The sequence below is a fragment of the Scyliorhinus canicula genome, chromosome 14 (assembly GCF_902713615.1).
Source record: "Scyliorhinus canicula chromosome 14, sScyCan1.1, whole genome shotgun sequence".
NCBI lineage: Eukaryota > Metazoa > Chordata > Chondrichthyes > Carcharhiniformes > Scyliorhinidae > Scyliorhinus > Scyliorhinus canicula.
Genome location: NC_052159.1, coordinates 47,978,118 through 48,001,732, shown reverse-complemented (window position 1 = coordinate 48,001,732; position 23,615 = coordinate 47,978,118). Strand labels below are relative to the sequence as shown.

General features: G+C 43.7%; 1 protein-coding gene across 1 annotated transcript; it reads left to right on the top strand.

Annotated features, from left to right (window-relative positions):
* Window positions 1-235: 235 nt before the first annotated feature.
* gtf3ab (general transcription factor IIIA, b) lies at window positions 236-23,340 on the top strand. The gene is made up of 9 exons (XM_038817937.1): window positions 236-523; window positions 1,159-1,259; window positions 6,021-6,117; window positions 7,346-7,434; window positions 7,519-7,592; window positions 13,233-13,316; window positions 14,437-14,666; window positions 14,987-15,040; window positions 22,591-23,340. Exons 1-9 carry the CDS (start codon window positions 236-238, stop codon window positions 22,756-22,758), a joined length of 1,185 nt encoding a protein of 394 aa, XP_038673865.1. The 3' UTR covers window positions 22,759-23,340.
* Window positions 23,341-23,615: the final 275 nt, after the last annotated feature.

Below are 23,615 nucleotides of genomic sequence, written 5' to 3'. Positions count from 1 at the left end.
AGTCCAAATAAGTGTGGGGGGGATTTGTGCGCTCGGCAAATAGTTTTTACAAAGCCGCAACTCTGACCTGACACCTGCTTCCATAGTTTACCTTTTGTTTCATGTTTTAATTGTAGCTGAAGTAACTGACCACATTTCCCCCATTGTACCGTGATGTTTCACATTTAATAACAGGACCAACATCCCCATCTCACTGCAAATAGAAGAAACCCTGAGCCTGCGCACTGAGTGATAGATGGACAGAGGGAGAGAGGAGGGAGTAGCTGGAGGGGAGGAGAGAGGGCAGGAGGGAGCGGCCGGAGGGCAGGAGGGAGCGGCCGGAGGGGAGGAGAGAAGGCAGGAGGGAGCGGTTGGAGGGGAGGACGGAGTAACGGCGACCACAATCACAGCAGAGGATCGGCCGATTCCTGTCAAGGCGCCGCGCAGACTCTCGGGGAATCTCTTCATTTGTTCTTTCGGCTGCGGAGCTACTTTCTCCAAAAACTGGCGGCTGCTGGCTCACCTGTGCAGGCACACGGGGGAGGTAAGAGCGGCGTGGCTGGGCACCCTGGCATGGTCTGGGCAGCTGGGAACAGTCTTGGGCTGGCCACCCTGCCATGGTCTGGGCATCCTGGCATGGTTTAGACACCAGGGCATGGTCCATGGCTGGGCATCCTGGCATGGTCTGGGCAGCCAGGCACAGTCCTGGGCTGGGCACCCTGGCACGGTCTGTGGCTGGGCACCCTGGCACGGTCTGTGGCTGGGCACCCTGGCACGGTCTGTGGCTGGGCACCCTGGCACGGTCTGTGGCTGGGCACCCTGGCACGGTCTGTGGCTGGGCACCCTGGCACGGTCTGTGGCTGGGCACCCTGGCACGGTCTGTGGCTGGGCACCCTGGCACGGTCTGTGGCTGGGCACCCTGGCACGGTCCGTGGCTGGGTGCCCTGGCAGTTCAGGGTTCACTAATCTGACTGACTGTTCTGAATATACACATTTGAGCATAATTACCCAACACCTGTTCACCTTATTACCTTAAACTACTGTGAATTTTAACATCTGTTGTCAGAACCTATTCGATAGTAACAACTGGCACTGGTCGGGCTCACTAATGCTTTTCTACTGAATGCTTTCCACAAGAATAACTTGATTTCATGCTTTTTACCCCCTGACCCCCGCCAGAAACCATTTTCTTGTGAATACGAGGGATGTGGTAAAGGTTTCTCCAGAAAAGGTCACCTTGCAAGACACATCCTGACTCATAGAGGAGAAAAGCCATTCAGGTCAGTGTACACCATACATTCTTAACTTCAGTGTAAGCTCTTTGTTTTCATATCCTCTTGGTTCTTAGGGTAATTACAGGTAAGAATCAACCAAAGTTTATTACTTTTCTAACTTTTGGTTTTATTGCTAATAAAATACAAGTTTTACAGAGGAGATTAATAGGAATGTTTTAGTGCAGGGGTGGGCAAACTACGGGCCGCGGGCCGCATGCGGCCCGCCAAAGGTCTTTATGCAGCCCACCAAGATCAAGTCATAAAAAAATTGTATTCTTTTTGAAATTTAAAAAAAAAATTTTATAAGGGGGGGGGGCTGTTTGGTTACTAGTATAGGGTGGATACGTTGACTTGAGTAGGGTGATCATTGCTCGGCACAACATCGAGGGCCGAAGGGCCTGTTCTGTGCTGTACTGTTCTATGTTTTATATGAGGCGCCCAGAATCATAACCGGGTGAAGCGCCATTTTTGAAAAGTAGAGAAAAAGAGGGCTAAATGCAGGATGCCGCCGGGGGAAGCGCTGAGGTATATGCCGCACGCTAATTGATTACAACCGGGACTATTAATTAATATACTATGCGGCCCTTTAAAATTGTGAATTTCTGAATGTGGCCCTTGTACGGAAAAGTTTGCCCACCCCTGTTTTAGTGGCACAACATGGAACTCAGATTGGCCAGTTCTTCAAGAGCCTAAGTGGTTAGTAATTCATCAACATCTTGCGTGGTGTTCTTTTGGACTGTCACTCCGAACTAGCTGCAATGGCTGGTTTATATCATTCTTGCTGGTACAAAACACGTTTCTAATATTTAATACGAGCTCATACTACAACATCTGATGTTAGTAGCAGCTCTCACAGATATTCAAAGTCGCACAAACTGTCTTCAGCCTCCAAGACATTCTGCTTAATGACTTTTCAGATATGGCCAATTTTCCCACTGTAAAGCTTTGAACAGTCCATTTCAAATAACTAATCCATGTTTCTCGCCAATCTTTTTAGTTCCTTCTTCAATATCTTTAATTTTTTCCCATTGGCAATATGCCAGAAACTGATGTAAATACTGTATTCTGACATTTCAATTAAATGAGAAATAGAAGATTACATTTAAATATTATTAAGTGTAACTTGTGGCGGTGGTTGCATTACACCTGATAGTAATTCAGCTCCTCTATCTTGTTCTATAAGATCTTTACCGTAACACTTTGCCTGTCTTTTCTCTGTATCCCTTGATACCTTCACCTATTGAAAGTCTATCAGTCTCGGTCTTGAAAATTTCTAATGGCCCAGTATCCACAGCCACTTGGCAGAGGGGATTTCACATTTCTATTACCTTTTTATTTGTGTATGGGGTGGGGAAAACGTCCTTATTTTACATTTTAAATGGGCTGGCTCAAATTATAGCTGCGTGCCTCCCATATTCTAGATTACCCCATGAAGGAAAAATTTCTCCATGGCTGAGCTATTGAATTATTTTATAATTTTGAACATTCTGTATAGATCAGGCTTCTAAACTCAATAGGATGCAAGCCAGATTGCAAACTGTTTTCACAATTTAATGCTTTAAGTCTGATTATCATTCAGGTGAATCTGCACTGTGAGTTCTAAAAGGTCAGTATATCTTACCTGAGGTGTGGTGCCCAAAACTGATGTCAACACTCCAAGTGGGATTTGATGAAGGCCTTATACAATTGAAGCAGCACTTTCTAACTTTTGTATTCCAGTCTTCTTTAGATGAAGTTAGCATCCTTTTAGCCTTTTTGATTTATTTTTATTTGTCAGCTTTTAGCGATTTTGAATACTTGGGACATTTAAATCCATTTGCTTCTCCATAGTTCCTAGTCTGTCACCACAAGGGAAATGTTTTGATTTGTCTTGGATTAAAAGTGGATGACTAGCCACTTCCTAACATTGCACTCCTCTGCCACAATTTTTCAAACAGTTAGTCTGGCTACGTACCTTTGTAATTTTGTCACCAATACAACTTACTATGCCTTCCTAACTTTGTGTCATCTGCAAATGTAGATATACAATTTCATCCTCCCGGGTCGGGTACAGGTGATTAAAATGAATATGTTGCCGCGATTTTTGTTTATTTTTCAATGCCTGTCGATCTTCCTGCCAAAGGCATATTTTAGAGAGATTGAAGGAATGATTACCTCATTCATATGGGGAGGGAAGGTGGCTAGAGCTAGAAAGGTGCTGCTACAGAGGGGAAGGCAGGCAGGGGGTTTGGGTCTTCCGAACCTGATGTATTATTACTGGGCGGCGAATGTGGAGAAGGTGCGGAGCTGGGTCAGAGGGGTGGATTCCCAGTGGGTCAGAATGGAGGAGAGTTTGTGTAGGGGGCAGGATTGAAGGCACCAGCAACAGCGCCACTCCCGATGGCCCTGGGGAAATACCCGGGGAGTTCGGTAGTAATAGCATCGTTGAGAATTTGGAAGCAGTTTTGCCAGCAGTTCAGGTTGGGGTCAAGGGAAATGCTGATTCGGGGGAATCATAGATTTGAGCCAGGGAAGTGGGATGGGAATTTTTGGAGATGGGAGGAGAAAGGAATTAGGGCATTAAAGGATTTGTTTCTAGGGGGTCGGTTTGCAGGATTCAAGGAGCTGGGAGTGAAGTATGGGCTGGAGCAGGGGAAAATGTTTAGATACATTCATGTTCGAGATTTTGCCAAGAATGAGATACAGAGCTTGCCAGTGGAGCTGGCCTCCACGTTGCTGGAGGAGTTGCTGACTACAGGGGGACTGGAGAAGGGGGTAGTGTCGACTGTTTACGGGGTTACTTTGGAAGAGGAGAAGGCACCGCTGGAAGGGATCAAAGCAAAGTGGAAGGAAGAGTTGGGAGAGGTTATAGAGGTGGGGGTCTGGTGTGAGGTGCTCCGGAGAGTGACTACCTTCACCTCGTGCGCGAGGTTGAGCTGATGCAGCTGAAGTTGGTATATAGAGCATACCTCACAAAGGCAAGGATGAGCCGGCTCTTTGAGGGGGTAGAAGATGTGTGTGAACGTTGCGGGGGGACCCCCCGCAAACCATGTTCATACGTTTGGGTTCTGTCCAAAACTGGAGGATTACTGGAAGGAGGTTTTTAGGGTAATCTCTAAAGTGGTGTACGTGAAACTTGACCCGGGCCCTCTGGAGGCCATATTCGGGGTGTCTGATCAGCTGGGGTTAGAAGCAGGTGCAGAGGCAGATGTTGTAGCCTTCACCTCGTTGATATCCCAAAGGCGGATCCTGTTGGGGTGGAGGTCAACCTCTCCACCCTGTGCCCTGGCGTGGCGCGGGGACCTGCTGGAATTCTTAACTCTTGAGAAGGTGAAGTTTGAACTGAGGGGGAGGATGGAGGGGTTCTACAATTCATGCACTTTTAAGAACTGGATGACATAGAGCATTTGTTTGGGGGTTGGGGGGGGGGGGGGGGGGGAGTTCGAACTGTGTATGTTGATGGTGGCTATGGTTGATTGATTCCCGATTTCTTTTTTTAATTTGATATTTGTGTTGACATGTGGGTTGTTGGGAAGATGGGATTGTTATTGATCAGGGGATTGACATTGTATTTGTTACAGTTGATTGTTAGTGGGTGTAAATTTTGAAGAAAATATGGAAAGGGAGAATTAAAAAAATTCTTAAAAAATACAGTTTCATCCTCCAAGGCATTGATTATATATGATGAAAAGTTATTTCTCCTACATCCCAACCAATTCCTAATCCATGTTACATGGTTGTCTGAATTGCTTGTCCAAAAACTTATTAGATGCCTTTTGAAAGTCCATATAGGTGACATATTGACACTCCTCATCCACCCTTGTCCATAATCACCTAAAAAAAAAACCTCCTCTTCATTCAACTAGTGAAAAGCCATGCTGAAGAATGGATTTTCTTTCCAGTGAAGCGTGTCACTTCAGTTGTCATGATCTTTTGTTCATTTACCAGTTTCTCAAGGGAAATGAATAAATATAAATTGAAATGAATATTTCATTCCTCCATGCTGCAAAATTAAGATTGCACTTGGTTTCAATGATGTTTTATTCTTTCATTTATTTCTGGAGTTTCAATGAATCATTGTTACAAAGAGAGAAAGAGGAAATCAAATTTCTTAAGATCCTATTTCTAGAAAATCATGCCCTAGAACGTAAACACTGACACAACAATCCCTCATGGCTGTGGAGAGGATTGTTTCATCACTTTGTGATTTAAGCATCTTATTGGGGCAGTGCTTTGAGAAAATTTACACTGAGCAAGAGGAGTTAAGAGATGACTGAAGAGAGAGTTTTGAAAGTCTTGAATGTGGGGAGCTCAGTGAATGATTTTGGAAGAGAATCTCTACAGGACCACGTTGGCTAAAGGTTTTGCAGCAGAAAGAATGGTATGCACAATGAATCAGAGTCCAAGTCAGAACGTGTAAGGTAGAAGATGAAGCTTGGAGAGAGTGCAAAAATAGGGTAGACAAGTCTATGAAGTGCGTTTCACTCCAAGATCTCAAAATCAATGTATTGGGAGATTTGGAGACAGAAACAATGGCGAACTAAGCGAACAAGGTTTAGTATAAGATGAATGAATAAGGTGTGGTTAACTAAGGCTCAAGCTAAAGCTGATCAGACACATTGGTCTCTAACCCATGCTGAACAGAGCTTGCTTCAGATACTGCTGGAAAAATGTCCCTTTCTCAATCAGGAAAGCACCACAAAATGAATTCACTTCTAGATTTCTTTTAGTTTTGTTTGCACTTTGAAGCATCGCAAATAGATTGTTCTTTAACTTTATGCCTTGCAGATGTACAGATGAAAGATGCAATAAAACTTTCACGACAAAGGACAATTTGAAGAAACATATCTCAAGGAAGCATGACAATGCAGAGAAGCTTTATTTCGTATTTAATCTTCCATCTTTTTTTATTCATGGAATAATGATGTCATTTGGCAGGACCAGCATTTATTGCCCATCCTTAATTGATCATGAATAATTTGTAGTGAGCACACTTCAACTGCTCAACCCTTGTAGTGAAGGTACTCCTGCAATGCTGTTAGGAAGAGGTGATTTTGACCCAGCGACTATGATGGAACAGTGATATATTTCCAAGTCAGGATGGTGTGAAACTGGAAGAGAACCTGCAGGCGGTCTTCCTATCTGCCTGCTGCTCTTGTCCTTCTAGACAGTAGAGATTCGGGATTTGAGATTGCTGTCGAAGAAGCTTTACGGTAGTGCATCTTGTAGATGGTACACACTGCAGCTATAGTGGTGGTGAGGGAGTAAGTGTTTAAAGTGGCAGATGGGTTGCTTTGTCCTGGATGATGTAAATCTTCTTAAGTATTGTTGGAGCTGCACGTGAAAAGAGTATATCCCACCATGCTTCTAACTTGGGTCTTAGAATAGTGCAAAGGGTTTGGGGAGTTCAGAGATGAGGAGCCATTGCAGAATTCCCAGCCTGTGATCTGCTCTTGTAGTCACAGTATTTTTCTGACTGGTCCAGTCATTTTTCTAGTTAGTGATGACCACATGAAGTTGATGGTGGGTGATTTGGTAATGTTGTTGAATTCCTGCTCCACGCTGTTCTCTAACCACCGACTCCATCCCTCTTCCTGGTCACTGAGACTGAACTCAACTGTTTGCAACAAGTACCACCTTGTTGATTGATTTTGAGATTCCAAAAACATTTGCATTATCCCCAAGTCTGCCTATTTACAGCTGCTAACATTGCTCATCTCTGCCCTTGCCTAAGATCATCTGCTGTTGACACCCTCATCTATCCCCATATCTATACACTTGACTATTTCAGTGCTGTCATGGTTGGTCCCCACCACCTGGAGGTTCCCCTCCAAGTCACTCACCACCCTGACTTGGAAATATATCGCCGTTCGCTGGGGAAGCATCCCGGAACTCCCTCCCTAACAGCACAGCGGGTGTACCTACACCTCCAGGACTGCAGCAGTTCACCACCACTTTCTGAAGGGGAAGTAGGGATGGGCAATAAATGCTGGCCTAACCAGCGACACCCACATCTCGTAAATTAATTTTTAAAAATACAAAACTTAAGAACATACTGGTTTATGTTAAATTTGATACTTGACTATTGACAAATTTTGTATTTTGCCATGTAGTGTGATTTTGAAGGATGTGGTAGATCATTTAAGAAGCATCAGCAACTCAAAGTGCATCAGTATGAACACACAAAAGTGCCACCATTCAAGTAGGTATCATACTCTGCTTTAATCACACTTTTTATCATGGGAAAATATTAAAGTTATTTAATTGCATCTCAATTTTATATTAGATGCAATTATGAGGGCTGTGACAAAGGTTTCTGTCTACCAAGCAAGTTGAAACGTCATGAAAAGATTCATGCAGGTGTGTCCTACTTGTCAATCTTTCTTCAAATAGATATTGCATGAGGAGAATGGAACACTCAACTATTCCTAATATTCTGTTACTTTTGTCAATGTAAAACCTGTTTTTAAGTAAATGGGGCTGACCAGTCTGCTGAAGTGTTTCTAACCTGTTGATTACTGTGTATGACTAAAACTGCTGTAGGGTTTAATTCTGTTAGTTGTTCTAAGTCAGGAATTGCCTTTGCTAGAGCCTTTATGGTACAGGTATACAATGCGACAAAATAAATGGTTGCAACAATGTTGTTTTTAGTACCTTTCACCAGTAGTTCTTTGTTTTACTCTACTTGCCACCTACCTCTTCAAATAATGTGTAGGATTGTTGCTGTTTAAAAAGCGGCTCCCATATTTGCAAATAAAGGTGGATGTAACAAAAGGGTTCATAGAATAGATTCTCTACAGTAGGTGGCCATTTGGCCCATCGAGTCGGCACCGACCCTCTAAAAGAGCGCCCTATTCCCAGAACCCCACCTAACCTGTACATCCATGGACAGTAAAGGACAATTTTATTAGTCAATCCACCTAACCTGCACATCTTTGGATTGTAGGAGGAACCCAGATGAAACTGACACGGGAAGAATGTGCAAACTCCACAGTCACCAAGGCCGGAATTGAACCCAGGTCCCTAATGCTGTGAGGCAGCAGTGCTAGCCACCGAGCCGCCCTATTTGAAAAGTTTTGTTTTAATGCCCCTGATTTTCTGCAAAATAATAATGAGTGCAGGAGGTGGTTTGATCAGGAGGGGTAGTCGGGTCAGTGGCTGGTGAGGTGCGGAAGTCGGATGGTGTGGTTAGTCGGGTCTGATCAGGGGAGGGGTGTAGTGTGTCCTGGAGGGACATGTCGGGGGGGGGGGGGGGGGGGAGAGAGAGGGAGGTACTATTCAGGTGAGTTGTCGGAGACTTTCGCTGAATGTCCTAGGGAGCTGGAGAATCGTCCTGATGCAATCTCATTCTAATACAAAGTTAAAAATGTATTAATTCCAACCTGGAGGAATGCTGTGTGACCAGTTATTGTTACTTTGTAGTTTTCAATAGTCCAGGACATTTCAGTAACAGTGGTTTAGGATATAAAAAGTACTCTTCGTTTAGCATTACCATAACTACCTCACAAATCAGAATAGATGGTTAGAAAGTACAAAATATCCAATAAAAAGTGAAAAGGGAAATAATCCCTGGGCCAATCTTCGCAAGCTGGATAAATAACTTTGATCCTGGCATTTTAAATCAGTTTTAAATTCCTGGAAGGGAAAGAAAACTTGGAATGACTACTGAACCACTGTTTTAAAAGAAATCCAGGAAAAGAAAAGAATATTAAATAGTTTTACATGTATGTAAAGAGCAAGAGTGTAGTCAGGGAAAGGGTTGGCCCACTCAAGGACAGGGGAGGGAATCTATGCATGGAAAGAGGAAATGGGCGGGATACTGAATGATATCTGAAGGACTTGGTGGATGATGAGTCTGGGGATGGGTGTATAGATAGTCTGGGTCACATTGAGATCAAAAAGGAGACGTTAGGTGACTTGAAAAACATTAAGGTAGATAAGTTCCCAGGGCCTGGTGGGATCTACCCCAGAATACTGAGGGAGGCAAGGGAGGAAATTGTTGGGGCCTTTACAGAAATCATTGTATCCCCAGAGGACTGGAGAATAGCTAATATTAATCCTTTGTTTAAGAAGGCTAGCAAGCATAATCCAGGACATTACAGGGCGGTGAGCCTTAGGTCAGTGGTAGGGAAATTATTGGAAAGGATTCTTCAAGACAGGATTTACTCCCATTTGAAGCAAACTTATTAGCAGCATGGTTTTGTGAAGGGGAGGTTGTATCTCACTAACTTTTAAAAAAAAAAAAAATGTTTTTATTCTCCATTTTCACATTTTCCTCCAAAATTCACACGCCACCCACAAACAGTAAACGGTAACAAATACAAAATCAATCCCCTTAACAATAACAACGATCCCATCCTCCCACCACCCCAAACAACGGCCCACCTGTCAAGATATGCATCCAATAAAACAAACCCTCCCACGGTGGAAACAAAAAACAAAGGAAAGAAAAAGGAGTCCGGGACCGCCCATGGTCACCCTCGAGTCCACCCCCACACACACACACACACCGTCCAACCTCTGAAAGAGTACCGTACGTGATACCCAAGAGTTGTAAACTCCCCCTCCCTCCCCTCCAACTCCTCCCGCCCACTGCCTCTTGTAAAACTCCTCCCCCCAACCTCGCCCGGGTCCCTTTCCCTCTTGCCCGGCCCTAGGAAAACCCAGCAATCCCCTTTTAGCACACACACCCTGCATATCCACCTACACCCCAAAGAGCCCTCACTTCCAGTGCAAGTCCCATCACTTCCCTTGTCCAAATATACACAACAGTGGCTCCTTTAGCCCGTACACCCGCACCCAGTGAAACAAAAAAGAAAATACAGTCCTGAGGTTACATCGGTTACATTCTCAATTTCTCAGTTCTGCCAGTCCTTCTGCCTTCGCAAACTCCGCTGTTCCAAAATAAAAGTCCTTGAGCTTATAAATCACCCTCAGCTTCGCTGGATATACAATGCCGCACTTCACCTTGCTAATGTACAGTGCCCTCTTCACCCGGTTGAAAGCAGCCCGCCTCCTCGCCAGCTCCACCGTAAAAGTCCTGGTATACACGTATACCAGCTCCAGCCCACTGCACCATCTGCTTCTCCTTGGCCCAGCACAGGACCTTCTCCTTCACACTGTACCTACGGAAGCACAAAGTCACTACTCTTGGCGGCTCACCCGCCTTTGGTACAGGCCTCCACGACCGATGTGCCCGATCCAGTTCATATCGGGAGGGATCCTCCCCCTGCCCCAATAGCTTCGCCAGCATAGCGGCAAAATACTCCGCCGACCTCGGCCCTTCAACTCCTTCGGGCAGCCCCACAATCCTCAAATTCTGTCGCCTGGATCTGTTTTCCAGGTCTTCCAATTTTCCTGGCAGATCCTTGTTCACCTCCATCACCTTCCGCATCTCCTTCCCCATCGAGGTAAGTTGAGACCGTGCTGCAACACCGTCTCCTCCACTTCCTTCAGCGCCTCCCCTTGCGCCCGCACCTCCGCCACCACTATCGCCACCGCCGTCGTCACCGGGGAGATCACCTCCTCCACCTGCACACTCAAAACCTCCCTCGTCCCCTTCCTCATCGCCTCCAAGTGCTTTGAAAACTGCCTTTCGAATTCTGCCGCCATCACCGTGGTTATTTCTTCAGCCTTGAGCAATGTGGCCTCCCCTGGTGCTCCAGCCTCCTTTTTCCCTGGTGACCCCGTGGTGGCCTCTCCACTACGGGCCCTCAGCTGCTTTCTTAACGGCCGTGACCCGTGACATCTTCTTCTGTTGTGCCGCCTCTGCGCCTTCTCCGTGCCTTTGACGCCTCCGTAGCCGCTGGGACCGGGCTTAAAGCCCCAAAAATGCCGTTCCGAACGGGAGCCCTCCGTTGCGCGGGCGCCTCCCGCCCGCCGTGATCGGAAGTCCCCGTATCTCACTAACTTGATTGAGTTTTGTGAGGAAGTGACAAAGATGATTGAAGGTAGGGCAGAGGATGTTGTCTACATGCTCTTCAGTAAGGCCTTTGACAAGGTCCCTCATGATGTGGAGGTGCCGATGTTGGACTAGGGTTGGCACAGTAAGACATCTTGCAACACCAGGTTAAAGTCCAACAGGTTTATTTAGAATCACTAGTTTTCGGAGCGCAGTTCGTTCATCAGGGGAGTGATGACTCACTTGATGAAGGAGCTGCGCTCCGAAAGCTGGCGATTCCAAATAAACCTGTTGGACTTTAACCTGGTGTTGTAAGACTTCTTGCAAGGTCCCTCATAGCAGACTGGTACAGAAGGTGAACTCACACGGGATCAGATGTGAGCTGGGAAGATGGATACAGAACTGGCTCGTGGCTCGGACATAGAAGATAGAGTGTAGCAGTGGATGGGTGTTTTTCCTGAATGCAGGGTTGTGAATGGTAGTGTTCCACAGGGATCAATACTGGGACCGTTGCTGTTTGTAACTGGTTTGATTAGTAAGTTTGCGGATGACGGAAAGGTTGGTGGAATTGCGGATAGTGTTGAGGATTATCAGAGGATATAGAGGAATATAGATTGGTTGGAGACTTGGGTGTACAGGTCCATAGGTCACTGAAAGTGGCAACGCAGGTGGAGAAGGTAGTTAAGAAGGCATATGGCATGCTTGCCTTCATTGGCCGGGGCTTTGAGTATAAAAATTGGCAAGTGATGCTGCAGCTGTATAGAACCTTAGTTAGGCCACATCTGGAATACAGCGTTCAATTCTGGTTGCCACACTACCAGAAGGATTTGAGGCTTTGGAGAGGGTACAGAAGATGTTTACCAGGATGTTGCCTGGTATGGAGGGTATTAGCTATGAGGAGACGTTGGATAAACTCGGTTTGTTCTCACTGGAATGACGGAAGTTGAGGGGTGACCTGATAAAAGTCTACAAAATTATGAGGGTATAGAGTTAGACAGAGTAGATAGTCAGAACCTTTTTCCCCAGGGTGGGAGAGTCAATTACTAGGGGGCATAGGTTTAAAGTACAAGTTTAGAGATGTGCGAGTGAAGTTTTTAGAGGGTAGTTGGTGCCTGGAACTCTCTGCCAGAGGAGTCTGTGGAAGCAGGTATGATAGTGATGTTTAAGGGGTTTCTTGACATATGCATGAATAGGATGGGAATAGAGGGATATGAACCCCGGATGTGTAGGAGATTTTAGGTTCAATGGGCAGCATGGTCAATGCAGGCTTGGAGAGCCGAAGGGACTGTTCCAGTGCTGTACTTTTCTTTGTTCTTTGTAGTCCTTAAGAGTTGGGATTTTTAAAGTGTTTTCATTTTATTTATTGGGTAGAAGAATGCTGACTTATTTGCCAACATGCTTTTTCAGAGACTGGATTGATATCCTGGGAAGGCTCTTTTCCCAAGTATGTTACCTAAAAATTAAATAATTGAGAGTTGGGGCTTTTCCTTCAATGCCCTAAAATGCAAGAACTTAAATAATCTGGGCTACGATTAGAAGAGAATCCAAACATTTAACAGGTTTTCTTTCATTGCCGTGCTTTGAAAATTTGAGAAGTGCATCAGAAAAAGTGTCTCCCATTTTTCAGAACTTTGCATACCATATTGCTATACTGGCTAGTTAAATACCATCAGTTTGGCTTGTTAAAGATCACATTACTCAACTGACAGGTGTTAAACTAGTATGTTGAAATGCTGACAAACAAAAGCATTTAAATTACGAGTCCTTCAACAAGAGTTGATTGCTTTGGGCATATAATTTAATTGCCTCATTTTATTTGGATTTCTGGCTTGTATCTTTACACAGAGGGAAATGCTCTTTCTCCATGATTAATGAACATATTGATTGTAAATCCAAATCTGTTCTACCCACACAGGCAGCAGGTATTAATGGAAATATTGGCTTGGATTTGAAAACAAAATCAGCTTTTGGCGTCAGGCATGCAACCTTCAGACTTGAGTTGTATCTTTCTTCTCTTCTGTTATATTCCCCAGTGGCAGTTCTGTACAGAAATGAACAGATTTAAAATGCCATAATTAACATGCCACATTTCTCTGCAGGTTATGTATGCAAAGTGGAATGCTGCTCATTTATTGGAAAAACCTGGACAGAGTTGCTTTGCCACACACACGAGCAACACCGAGGTAACCACAGAAATGAGAATCAGCAGTAAAGTAATTGAATAATGTTGATATAAGTGGGAAAAAAAACACTTATTGCTTAATTCTGCCATGCGCTTGACGATGTGCAATGCATTCTGTTTGACAAGAAAAATAATGGTGAACTTGTATTGATTCTATAACTAAAAGATACTGGAATATCTCTGACATTCTTTGCTTTGTTCAAAAAAAGTCTAGCCTTGTGGGTTAAACCAGTTGGAATTAATTATTGAGGATTATTTTAAGTAACATGAAAAAATATATGCTTGAAATAGGTTTTTAGAAGTACTGTTTAGATTGAATAACAATCGTTAGCAGTCGTAATAATATAGATGACAGAAATGCACCACATCATTCGGATTCCAGTTCAACTGTTTTTCATCTAAATCTTATCTCATGTCCATATCCTTTTTGCCATTTCTGAAATTTACACATTTTCCGGTGGAAAATTTTAACATTACCATTGGAGTTTTGGAGTTTTAAGGAAACTGCCCAGACAAGTGTCTATTATATGACAAGTGTCTTATATAACATTAAGATATTGTATTTACCCCTCGGTTTTAGCTGATTAGTATATCTAATTTATTTTGACCACTTACTGAATAAAATGCATCCATAACCAATGTATTTATTTTGCTTTACTTTAAAAAGTTGGATCACATTTGCCCTGACAAACCCTCAACTCTGCAACAATAATGTTGTGACTTTTGCTTTTCTTAATAGTTCCAGGTTTAAGTAACTGAGCCAAGCATTTACCACAAACTATGAGATTTTAAAACGCTTTTAAAAGCTGCTGATGAGAAGATTATCAAATTATTTTAAGATTCAAGAAACAGAATATCAGTAGTTACAGATGTCAAATGTGGGACTGTCACCTGTCCTGATCAAATGCCCTCTTGCAGATGTCTGGTTGTGGAATAGATATAAATAAATAAAAACTTAACTTTATTTGTTCTTGGTAGATTTAATTTAGTTTTCTAGAAGAGCTATTCAGTAAGCTATTTACAAAAAAATGAGAGAAGTGCTTTAAAGTGGTAATTAACATTTGTATTAAATAGGATTGCAATGTAATTTTGTTACTAATATATTTTTGAATTTTGCTCAGAAACCTTGGTTTGCAACCAGTGCAATAAGAAATTTGTGCGCAAAGCTTTTTTACAAGCACACCTAAAAACTCACGCTCAAGAGAGGGAAGTCTTCCGATGTCCCAGAAAAGGCTGTCAGAGAACTTACACAACCCCATTTAATCTGCATAGCCATATTCTATCATATCATGAGGGACAACGAAATTTTGTTTGTGAACATCCTGGCTGCGGGAAAGAGTTTTCCATGAAAGTAAGCTTAATTTTGCTCCTAGTAACCTTTTCATCCAAACCTACTACACATAATTCCACATAGTCTACCTTTCTTTACTGTGAACATTGTTTATATTGTAATTACATTTTAAAATAATTATGAATTTTAGAGATCCAGTTCCCTACATCTGCAGAATGTAGTACACAGTGACTGACACAGAATGCTTCTTTGGGATAAATGTATAGCTGAATACATTGTGCATGTATTGATTCATGGACAAAATCATTCTTTTGAAAATTTAGACTAAATAGACTAATGTTATAAGATACTTAAAATATTACCATTTACTTGTGTTGTAGCAAAGCTTGGAACGGCACTCCGTTGTTCATGATCCTAAAAAACAGAAATTGAAGGTAACTCGTGAAATACGTTTTTGTTTTTATTTGTGTGTTTAATGTGAATATATTGTATGCCAAAAAGTAACGAGAAGTGCTGTGGGCAAAACATTCTTGGTTTAAGGACAACTGCTTTTATTGAGTGCATTTGGTTCTTTTTGTTTTACTTCTACAATAAGTGTGTTTAAAATGTAGTTTTCCAAAATTATCCGATTGTGGCACAAGTCGGATACTTGGCAAGTCTATTTTTCATGGATAGTTATTCAAAACTAAAGCTGCTAATTCTGGAAATATACAGCGGATACAACAGTAATAAAACAGAAAGGCAAGTTAACATTTTAAGTATACAGATTGAGTACATCTGTGGAGAGAGAAACGGAATTAACATTTCATGTAAAAAGTAATTAACCAGTATGCAAACTTTATTTCTCGCTCCACAGATATGGCATGATCTGTAGAATCTTTCCTGCATTTGGTATTACTATTAAAAATTTCCAGCATAAAAATTTTTTATTTTCCACATTTTCATCAAATATGCACCCAACAACAGATAACCAACAATATCAAATACAAAAATCATCGAATTTACAGTGCAGAAGAAGGCCATTTGGCCCATCGAGTCTGCACCAGCTCTTGGAAAGAGCACCCTACCCAAGCCCACACCTCCACCCTATCCCCATAACCCAGTAACCCCATCCAACACGAGGGCAATTTATCATGGCCAATCCACCTAACCTGCACATCTTTGGACTGTGGGAGAAACCGGAGCACCCGGAGGAAACCCACGCACACAAGGGGAGAATGTGCAGACTCCGCACCGACAGTGACTCAAGCTGGGAATTGAACCCTGGAGCTGTGAAGCAATTGTGCTAACCACTATGCTACCGTGCTGCCCACAATAGCAATCCCCTGATCAACAGCCACTTTATCCTACAAACCCAAATCTCCTCCCTACATCCCAAATACAAAACAAGAAGAAAAAGAGAATCCACGGTCATCCCATACATAATCTCCAATCACCAGTAACTCAATCCCCCCCCCCCCCCCCCACCTAATGTTCAATGGCATCCAATTCTTGAAAGGGCATGATAAACAATGCCCATGAATTGTAGAACTCTTCCATCCTTCCCCTCAGCTCGAACTTCACCTTCTCGAGCGTTAAAAATTCCGGCAGGTCCCCCCTCCACGCCGAGGCACAGGGCGGAGAATCTGACCTCCACCCCAACAGGATCTTTCTTCAGGCTATCAACGAGGCGAAGGCTAAGACATCTGCACCCGCCTCCAGCCCAGGCTGGTCCGATACCCTGAATATGGCATCTAGGGGCCCTGATTGATTTCCAGCATCTCTACTGTTTGTTTTTAACGTTTCAAATTATTCCTTCATCAAAATAGATAAAGAAACATAGAAAATCGGAGCAGGAGTAGGCCATTCTCTCTTGCGCCTGCTTAGCCATTCAGCTAGATCCTAGCTGATCTTCTATCTCAGTCCTATTTTCCCTTGATGTCTTTACTATCAATAAATCTATAGATCGCTGTCTTGAAATCTCAAAAGACTGAGCTTCCACAGCTCTGAGGAGGGAGAATTTCAAAGATTTACCACCCTTGGTGAAGAGAATCCTCTTCATCTTAGTCCTAAATGGCTTACTCCTTATTTTGAGACTGGGGAGGTAGATTGTGGTGCTTTGTCGCTGGATTAGTATAGAGGCTCAAGCTAATGCCCTGGGGACATGGATTGAAAACTCACCATGGCAGTCAGCTAGCTCAGTTGGCTGGATGGCTGGTTCATGATGTGGGGCAACGGAAAAGGCTGTTCAATTCCCCTACCGCTGAGGTTATTCACCATGACTCCGCCTTCTCAACCTTGCCCCTCACCTGAGGTCCCTAAGGTTAAATAACCACCAGTCAACTCTCAAAGGGAGAGCAGCCTATGGTGCTCTGGGACTGTGGCAACATTTACGTTTAATTCTAGACCCCCTACCCCCAGCCAGGAGAAGCATTCTTTCTGCATCTGCCTTGTTGAGACATGGAAGAATTTTGTCTGTTTTGATGAGATCACCTCATTCTTCGAAACTCTAAAGAATACAGCCCCAGTCTCCTCAACTCTCCCTATAGGATAATCCTGCCATCCCAAGGATCAGACTGTTGAACTATGGTAAACTCCAAACTAGATGCAATATTCCTGGTCAGCTTCACCAACGCTCTATCCAATTGCAGTAAAACATCTTTGTTTCAGAACTCAAATTCTCTTGCAATAAAGGCTAACATACAATTTGCCTTCCTAATTGCTTGCCGCACCTGCATGTTAGCTTTCAGTGACTCATGATCAAGAATACCCTGTTTCCTTTGGACATCAACATTTCCTAATCTCCACCACCAGCTCTGAATACTTCCAGCTGCACAGAGACACAAGGCAGGGATGCCCGCTGTCCCTGCTCCTGTTCGCCCTGGCAATCAAGCTGTTGGCGATAAAATTGAAAGGGAATGCGAAGAGGAGACAGAGAGCACAGAGTCTCACTATGCAGATGACCTGCTCCTCTATATCTCGGACCCACAAAACAGCATGGAAGCAATTGTGAAGCTACTGAGAGAGTCTGGCGTCTTCTCTGGCTACAAGCTCAACTTGGGCAAGAGTGAAGTCTTCCCTGTGAACCCGAAAGCGGGAGGGGCAGAGCTGGAGGGAATACCATTCAAGCAAGCCCAGTGCAAATTCCACTATCTGGGGATCCAGATTGGACACGGATCCACAAGTGGAACCTGACCAATCTGGCTGCGGAAGTTAAAAAGGACCTACCGAGATGAGGCAGACTCCCGCTCTCCCAAGCGAGAAGGGTGCAGACGAACAAGATGAACGTGCTGCATAGGTTCCTCTTCCTGTTCTGATCCATACCGATAGGCCGCCTTTAATTCAGTCAACAAAATAATATGGCGTTTGTGTGGGAGAGGAAGAACCCAAGGGCCCCCAAAAAGGTCCTACAAAGAAAGGGTCTGGCCCTCCTAACCCTACAGTACTACCACTGGGCAGCCACAGCAGAAAGAGTGAGGGGATGGGTGAAAAAACCATAAACTGAATGGGTGAGGATGAAGGAGAGTTCCTGTACTGGGACGATCCTCCGAGCCCGCCATGGCAGCCAAGCTCAAGACCAGTGGTCGTAGCCAAACTCCGAACCTGGAATCAAATGAGACCGCAGTACGGGATACCCGAAATGTGCACTATGGCCCTCATTTGTCGCAACCATAGGTTTGTACTAGCCATGTTGGATGCCACCTTTAAGAGGTGGAGACAGGATGGGGAGGGGGGGAAAGAGATGCTGACTGTTAGTGACTTCTATACTGAGGACAGACTAGTGACTTAAGAGGGAGTGATAGAAAAACTACAACTATCCAACGGGAATGAACTGTGACACCTAAAGGTAAAGAACTTACTCTGCAAGGCACAAACTCTGAGACACTCTGTTAGCGGAACTACTAGACGTGGGCAATCTGGGAAGGGGAACTGCAGGGTCCTCTATATTCTGGGCATGCCCCAGACCTGTCGGGTTCTGGACAGCCTTTGAAACAATGGCCAGGAGTGGAGCCAAGCCCAAAAGTGGCAGTCTTCGGGGTATCAGACCAGCCAGAACAATTTATGGGGCAGGGGTCCAATGCCCTTGCCTTTGCTTCCCTAATCACAAGTCGAAGAATCCTGCTCAGCTGGGGACCAGCAGCACCACTCAAAGCTCCAGACTGGCTGGCCGACCTCTTGGAATTTCTCCACCTGGGGAAAATCAAATTCACCATCTGAGGATTGGAGGAGGGCTTCCACAAGACATGGAAGCCATTCACCAACTTATTCCAGGACCTGTTTGAAGAAAACAGTCAATAGAACATAGAACGTACAGTGCAGAAGGAGGCCATTCGGCCCATCAAGACTGCACTGACCCACTTCCACCTTATCCCCCGGAACCCAATAATCCCATCTAACCTTTTTTGGTCACTAAGGGCAATTTATCATGTCCAATCCACCTAACCTCCACGTCGTTGGACTGTAGGAGGAAACCGGAGCACCCGGAGGAAACCCACGCAGACACGGGGAGAACGTGCAGACTCTGCACAGACAGTGCCCCTGCGGGGAATCGAAGCTGGGACCCTGGTGCTGTGAAGCCACAGTGCTATCCACCTGTGCCGCCCAAATAGAGCAAGGGGGGGGGGGGGGCGCATAGGGGCTACGAAGACACTAAAGAACAGGAAGAGGGAAGGGGGGGGGGAATAAATAGGGGGCCACCAAGAAGGCCCCCACCCCCCGAGAAGTCCATTCGAACCTGCAAACTAATGGAACCAGTTACAGGGCCCTGCTGAGGCCAGCACAAGCAAATAAGTAAAACCCTACCAAGATGTAAAATAGACCAAGATGCCAAGGGAACACCTAAAAGGGGGTATGGGGGGGGGAAGAGAGGAGAGGGAGGATGGGGCTAACCAACAGTGGGGGGGGGAAGGGTGAGGAAGGAACTATACATATGTAATTACACATGATCACTTTTTGTAAACAATGTTAACATCTGCAAAATTCCAATAAAAATATATATTTTTAAAAACACTTCCTAATCTTTCTCCATTTAAAAAATAGTTGGCATTTCTGTTTTTCCTACCAGTGGATAACGTCACATTTTCTCACGTTATCTCGCATTACATTCCACCTGCCATATTCTTGGCCACTCACTTAACCTGTCTAAATCCCTTTGAAACTACTTTGCATCCTCCTCACAACTCAGATTCCCACTTTTTGTGTCATGAGTAAACTTTGAAATATCACATTTGGTTCCCAGATCCAAAACGTTGATATAGTTCAACAACTGATCCCTGCGGTACCATACTAGTCACAGCCTGCCAACCTCTGAGAATGATATGAATACTCTGAATCTGTTTTTGGTGTGTAATCAATTCTCAATTCATGCAAGTATATTAACTCCATTCTATGCTCTTTAATTTTATTTACTAAACTCTTGAGGGACCTTCTTGAAAGCCTTTTGAAAATCCAAATACACGACATCCACTCATCCCTCTTATCTATTCTGCTCGTTAGATCCTCAAAAATGCTGCAGCTGGTTTGTGAAACTTGATTTCCTTTTCATAAACCCATGTCGAATCTTCCCAATCCTACTGCTATTTTCTGTGTCCATTTATCACATCCTTTAAATAGATTCTAGCATTTTCCCTACTACTGATGTCAGACTAATAGGTCTGTCGTCCCCCGTTTTCTCTCTCCCTTGCATTTGCTACCTTCCACCCTTCAGGAATCATTGCAGAATCTTTTAGAATTTTGGAATATGACCACCATTATCTCTGCAGCCACCTTTTTTAACATTCTGGGATAGAGGTCCATGTCCAGGAATTTATTACCGTTCAGTTCCTTTAATTTCTCCACCCAAACTGATTCTATGTCTTGATTTTCAGATCTAAGAAACTCACTACAGTAATATACTGATCTAATCCTTTTTATCAACCGTGTTACCCACCTCTTTTTCCTTTTTGCCATCCGCCCTAAATGTTGAATACTTTTCACATTTAGTTCCTAGCCCTGGTCACCCTGCAGCATGTCTCTGTAATGGCAATTAGATCACACTATTTTCATTCTATATGTACTGTCAATTCATCTACCTTGTTGCGAATACTGTGTGCATTCAAATAGAGTGCCTTTAATTTTGCCTTTTAAACATTTTTCTTTGTACTTTGACCTTATTTGATGCTGGCCTTTGTTTTCGCTGCATTCTAATTTCACGACTTTTGTTCTTACCAGTTCTAGCTTTGTTTCTCGCCTATCTGAAATCTGTCTTTGGTTCCCATTCCCCTGCCAAGCTAGTTTGAACCCTGCCAAATTTGGCAAAAATCTTGGTCCTGATACTGCTCAGGTTTAATCCATCCGTCTTGTACAGGTCCCACCTGCCCCAGAACTGGGCCCAGTGCCTCAGAAATCTAAAGCCTTCCCTCCTACACCATCTCTCCAGCCATGCATTTGTTTGCTCTAACTCCCTGCTTTTTAATCTCTCTTAGCTCTCCCAAATATGCCTTCAGGACCGTATCCCTCTTTCTACCTACGCCATTTGTTCCAATGTGGACCATGCGGGTTTCAAATATTTTGGGCCGAATTAAATAACCAAGGAAGCTCAATCAAACAACTGAGGAACAAATTAAAGGGCTACTGCTTTAAAAAAAAAAAAAAAAAAAATCACAAATGAAACTTTAAACACCAAAACATGTTGAGGTAAGGCACCCCAGTCACCATGGCACGGAAGACATGCCAGTGGACTTGTGTGCACCCTGTCCAGGGACATCTGGCCGCAAATGCAGCGGGGCAGACAGTGGGGTTGGATGACCCCCTTGGTCACCCATTGCCTGGACCTGTTTATAGTGAGGTTGGCCAGACGCATGAGCAGGTTCACGACGAGGTCCTCCTTCCTCGCCCCCTCTGTGTCAGGTGCCTGTAAATCAGGAGGGTGGGGCTGAGGTGCAAACAAAACTGTAACAATAGGTTTTTTTAAATAACTGAGCATGGTCCATAGACTCTGCAGGGCCAGGAAAAGGGCAGGCATCTAGGGAACCGATGAAGCCTATGATATGGGACTGCTGCATGCAACACCCTCCACCCCAGGTCCCTGATGTTAATGTGGAAGACTCATCTGTAGATGGATCTCCACTGTCGGACGGCCACAAGGCATGTCCAGGCAACGGGCGAAGACAAGGATGTGCAGCAGCAGCCCATACAGGAAACCCCTCTGCGCAATGCAGTAGGATACAGAGGGCATTTCTGGACTACAGCTTGGGCTGTGGAGCTTTGGCTCCCGAAGAGTTTTCGGAAATTCTGTCAGAGATGGTGTGCGCTCTGACAGGGGTCAGTCAGATGGGAGTCGCAGCACATTTGTGCTTCCTCGAGACCACGAGTACCATTAGGTCCAAGCACAACCGTTTTGAGGTCCGGATGGCCGTTTGCAAGGTTAACCCATCTTTCTTGCCTAGCTGTTGACTAATATGCATTTCTAACATTTTCCATGGTTAATAAGGTTGATGTTTTAATATTTTGTATCCTAAATGTGCAAGCTTAGTTGTCCATGAAAAGCTAGTCCCAGATGCAATTTCCATCTTTTCCTATGTTGCGTTTTGAAAACCATTACCTGTTGGAGGAAAAAGAATGCCAAACCCAAAAATTCAAAAAGATAAATGAAACAGCAGAGATACAATAAGTGTACAAGTGATAAAAATGATCTTGGAGTTGCAAAATTACATTATATTTATTACTGTACTGGGGATTTCAATAATCACTGATGAAATAAGGTTTATTTAACATGAATTATCCTGTCTTTTGTATGTGGCCTGCAGGGCTCTGTAATAAGTACTAGCGTGTCTGATGTATTTAGTTCTAATGTATGAAGCTACAAATATGAAGGAGTAGGCTTTTTGACCCCTATTTTTAAAAGGTGTCCCTTAGTTGCAGTCTCTCCCATAAAGGGGAAGCATCCACCTTATCAGGTCATGTTGTTATTATTATAATTAACATGTTTTATTATAATTAACATGTTGCATCTTGTATCCTACAGGGAAAACGACCTCGTCCTAAGCGTGGTCTTGCATCTCATCTTGCTGGATACACTTCCAAGAAACAGCCAGCTGCTGCCTCGAGTACTTTAACTGAAATGCTTGAAAAAGCCACAATGTCTGTATTGGAGAAAAAAGCTGAGCTGACTGAACCAGTAGTAGCCAATTAATGTCAATTATAGTATTAAGGAGACTGAACTCTGAAATTATAGTATTAAGGAGACTGAACTCTGAAAGAGTGTTGCTATGGGGTATTTCTAATTTCTTCATTAACTTGCCTCAACAGTGTAGTGAGATTATGTACAAGCTTCAGTCAAGCCATGGATACATCAGAGCTTTTCCAAAGTGAGAGCCTACTGTTGTTTGAGCTTGTGAGGAGCTCAAATCGAACTCATCATCACGTTTTTGTGTTGGGAAGAAACGTGAAGCAGCTCCTCTTCTTACAAATTATTTATTTTTTATACTTCAAGTTCTTCCTAGTCAGTTTTATACTAAATTGTATAAACAATCAGTACAGTTTTGTTATTTGACTAAAAGATTCAGAAATTATTTTTAACTTTTTCTTAGCCATAGTGCTGCCATTTATCCAAGTGACCTTTAATTTGTGAAGCCAGTCTGATCCTTATTCTGTCAACTCCACTTTTCCAAGAGGACATAGGAATTGATATTCCAAGTCAACTTTCTTTGTTGATCATGGGTCTGACATGTAATATCTCAGCAATGTAACTTCTATTAAATGAAGATTCAAAAAATGTTTTGTGAACACAGTTCAATTAACATTGCTTTGAAATCAGAGCATGCGCACCTTCTGCTTCAGTTTTTCACATTTTGTTTGTGCTCTCTGTTCTTTTTCAGACAGATGCCGTAGAATGCACGTAGCTGCTTTCCCTTCTCTAATGACCTTTGGCTTAAACACGTAGGTAGCTTTGTCAGGCATGGACTGAACAATTTGTTCCAGCAGTATTTCCTTAGATAAGAGATTAATAGATTAGAAAGAAAGCTTAAAGCTGTTCTCCATAATAGTACC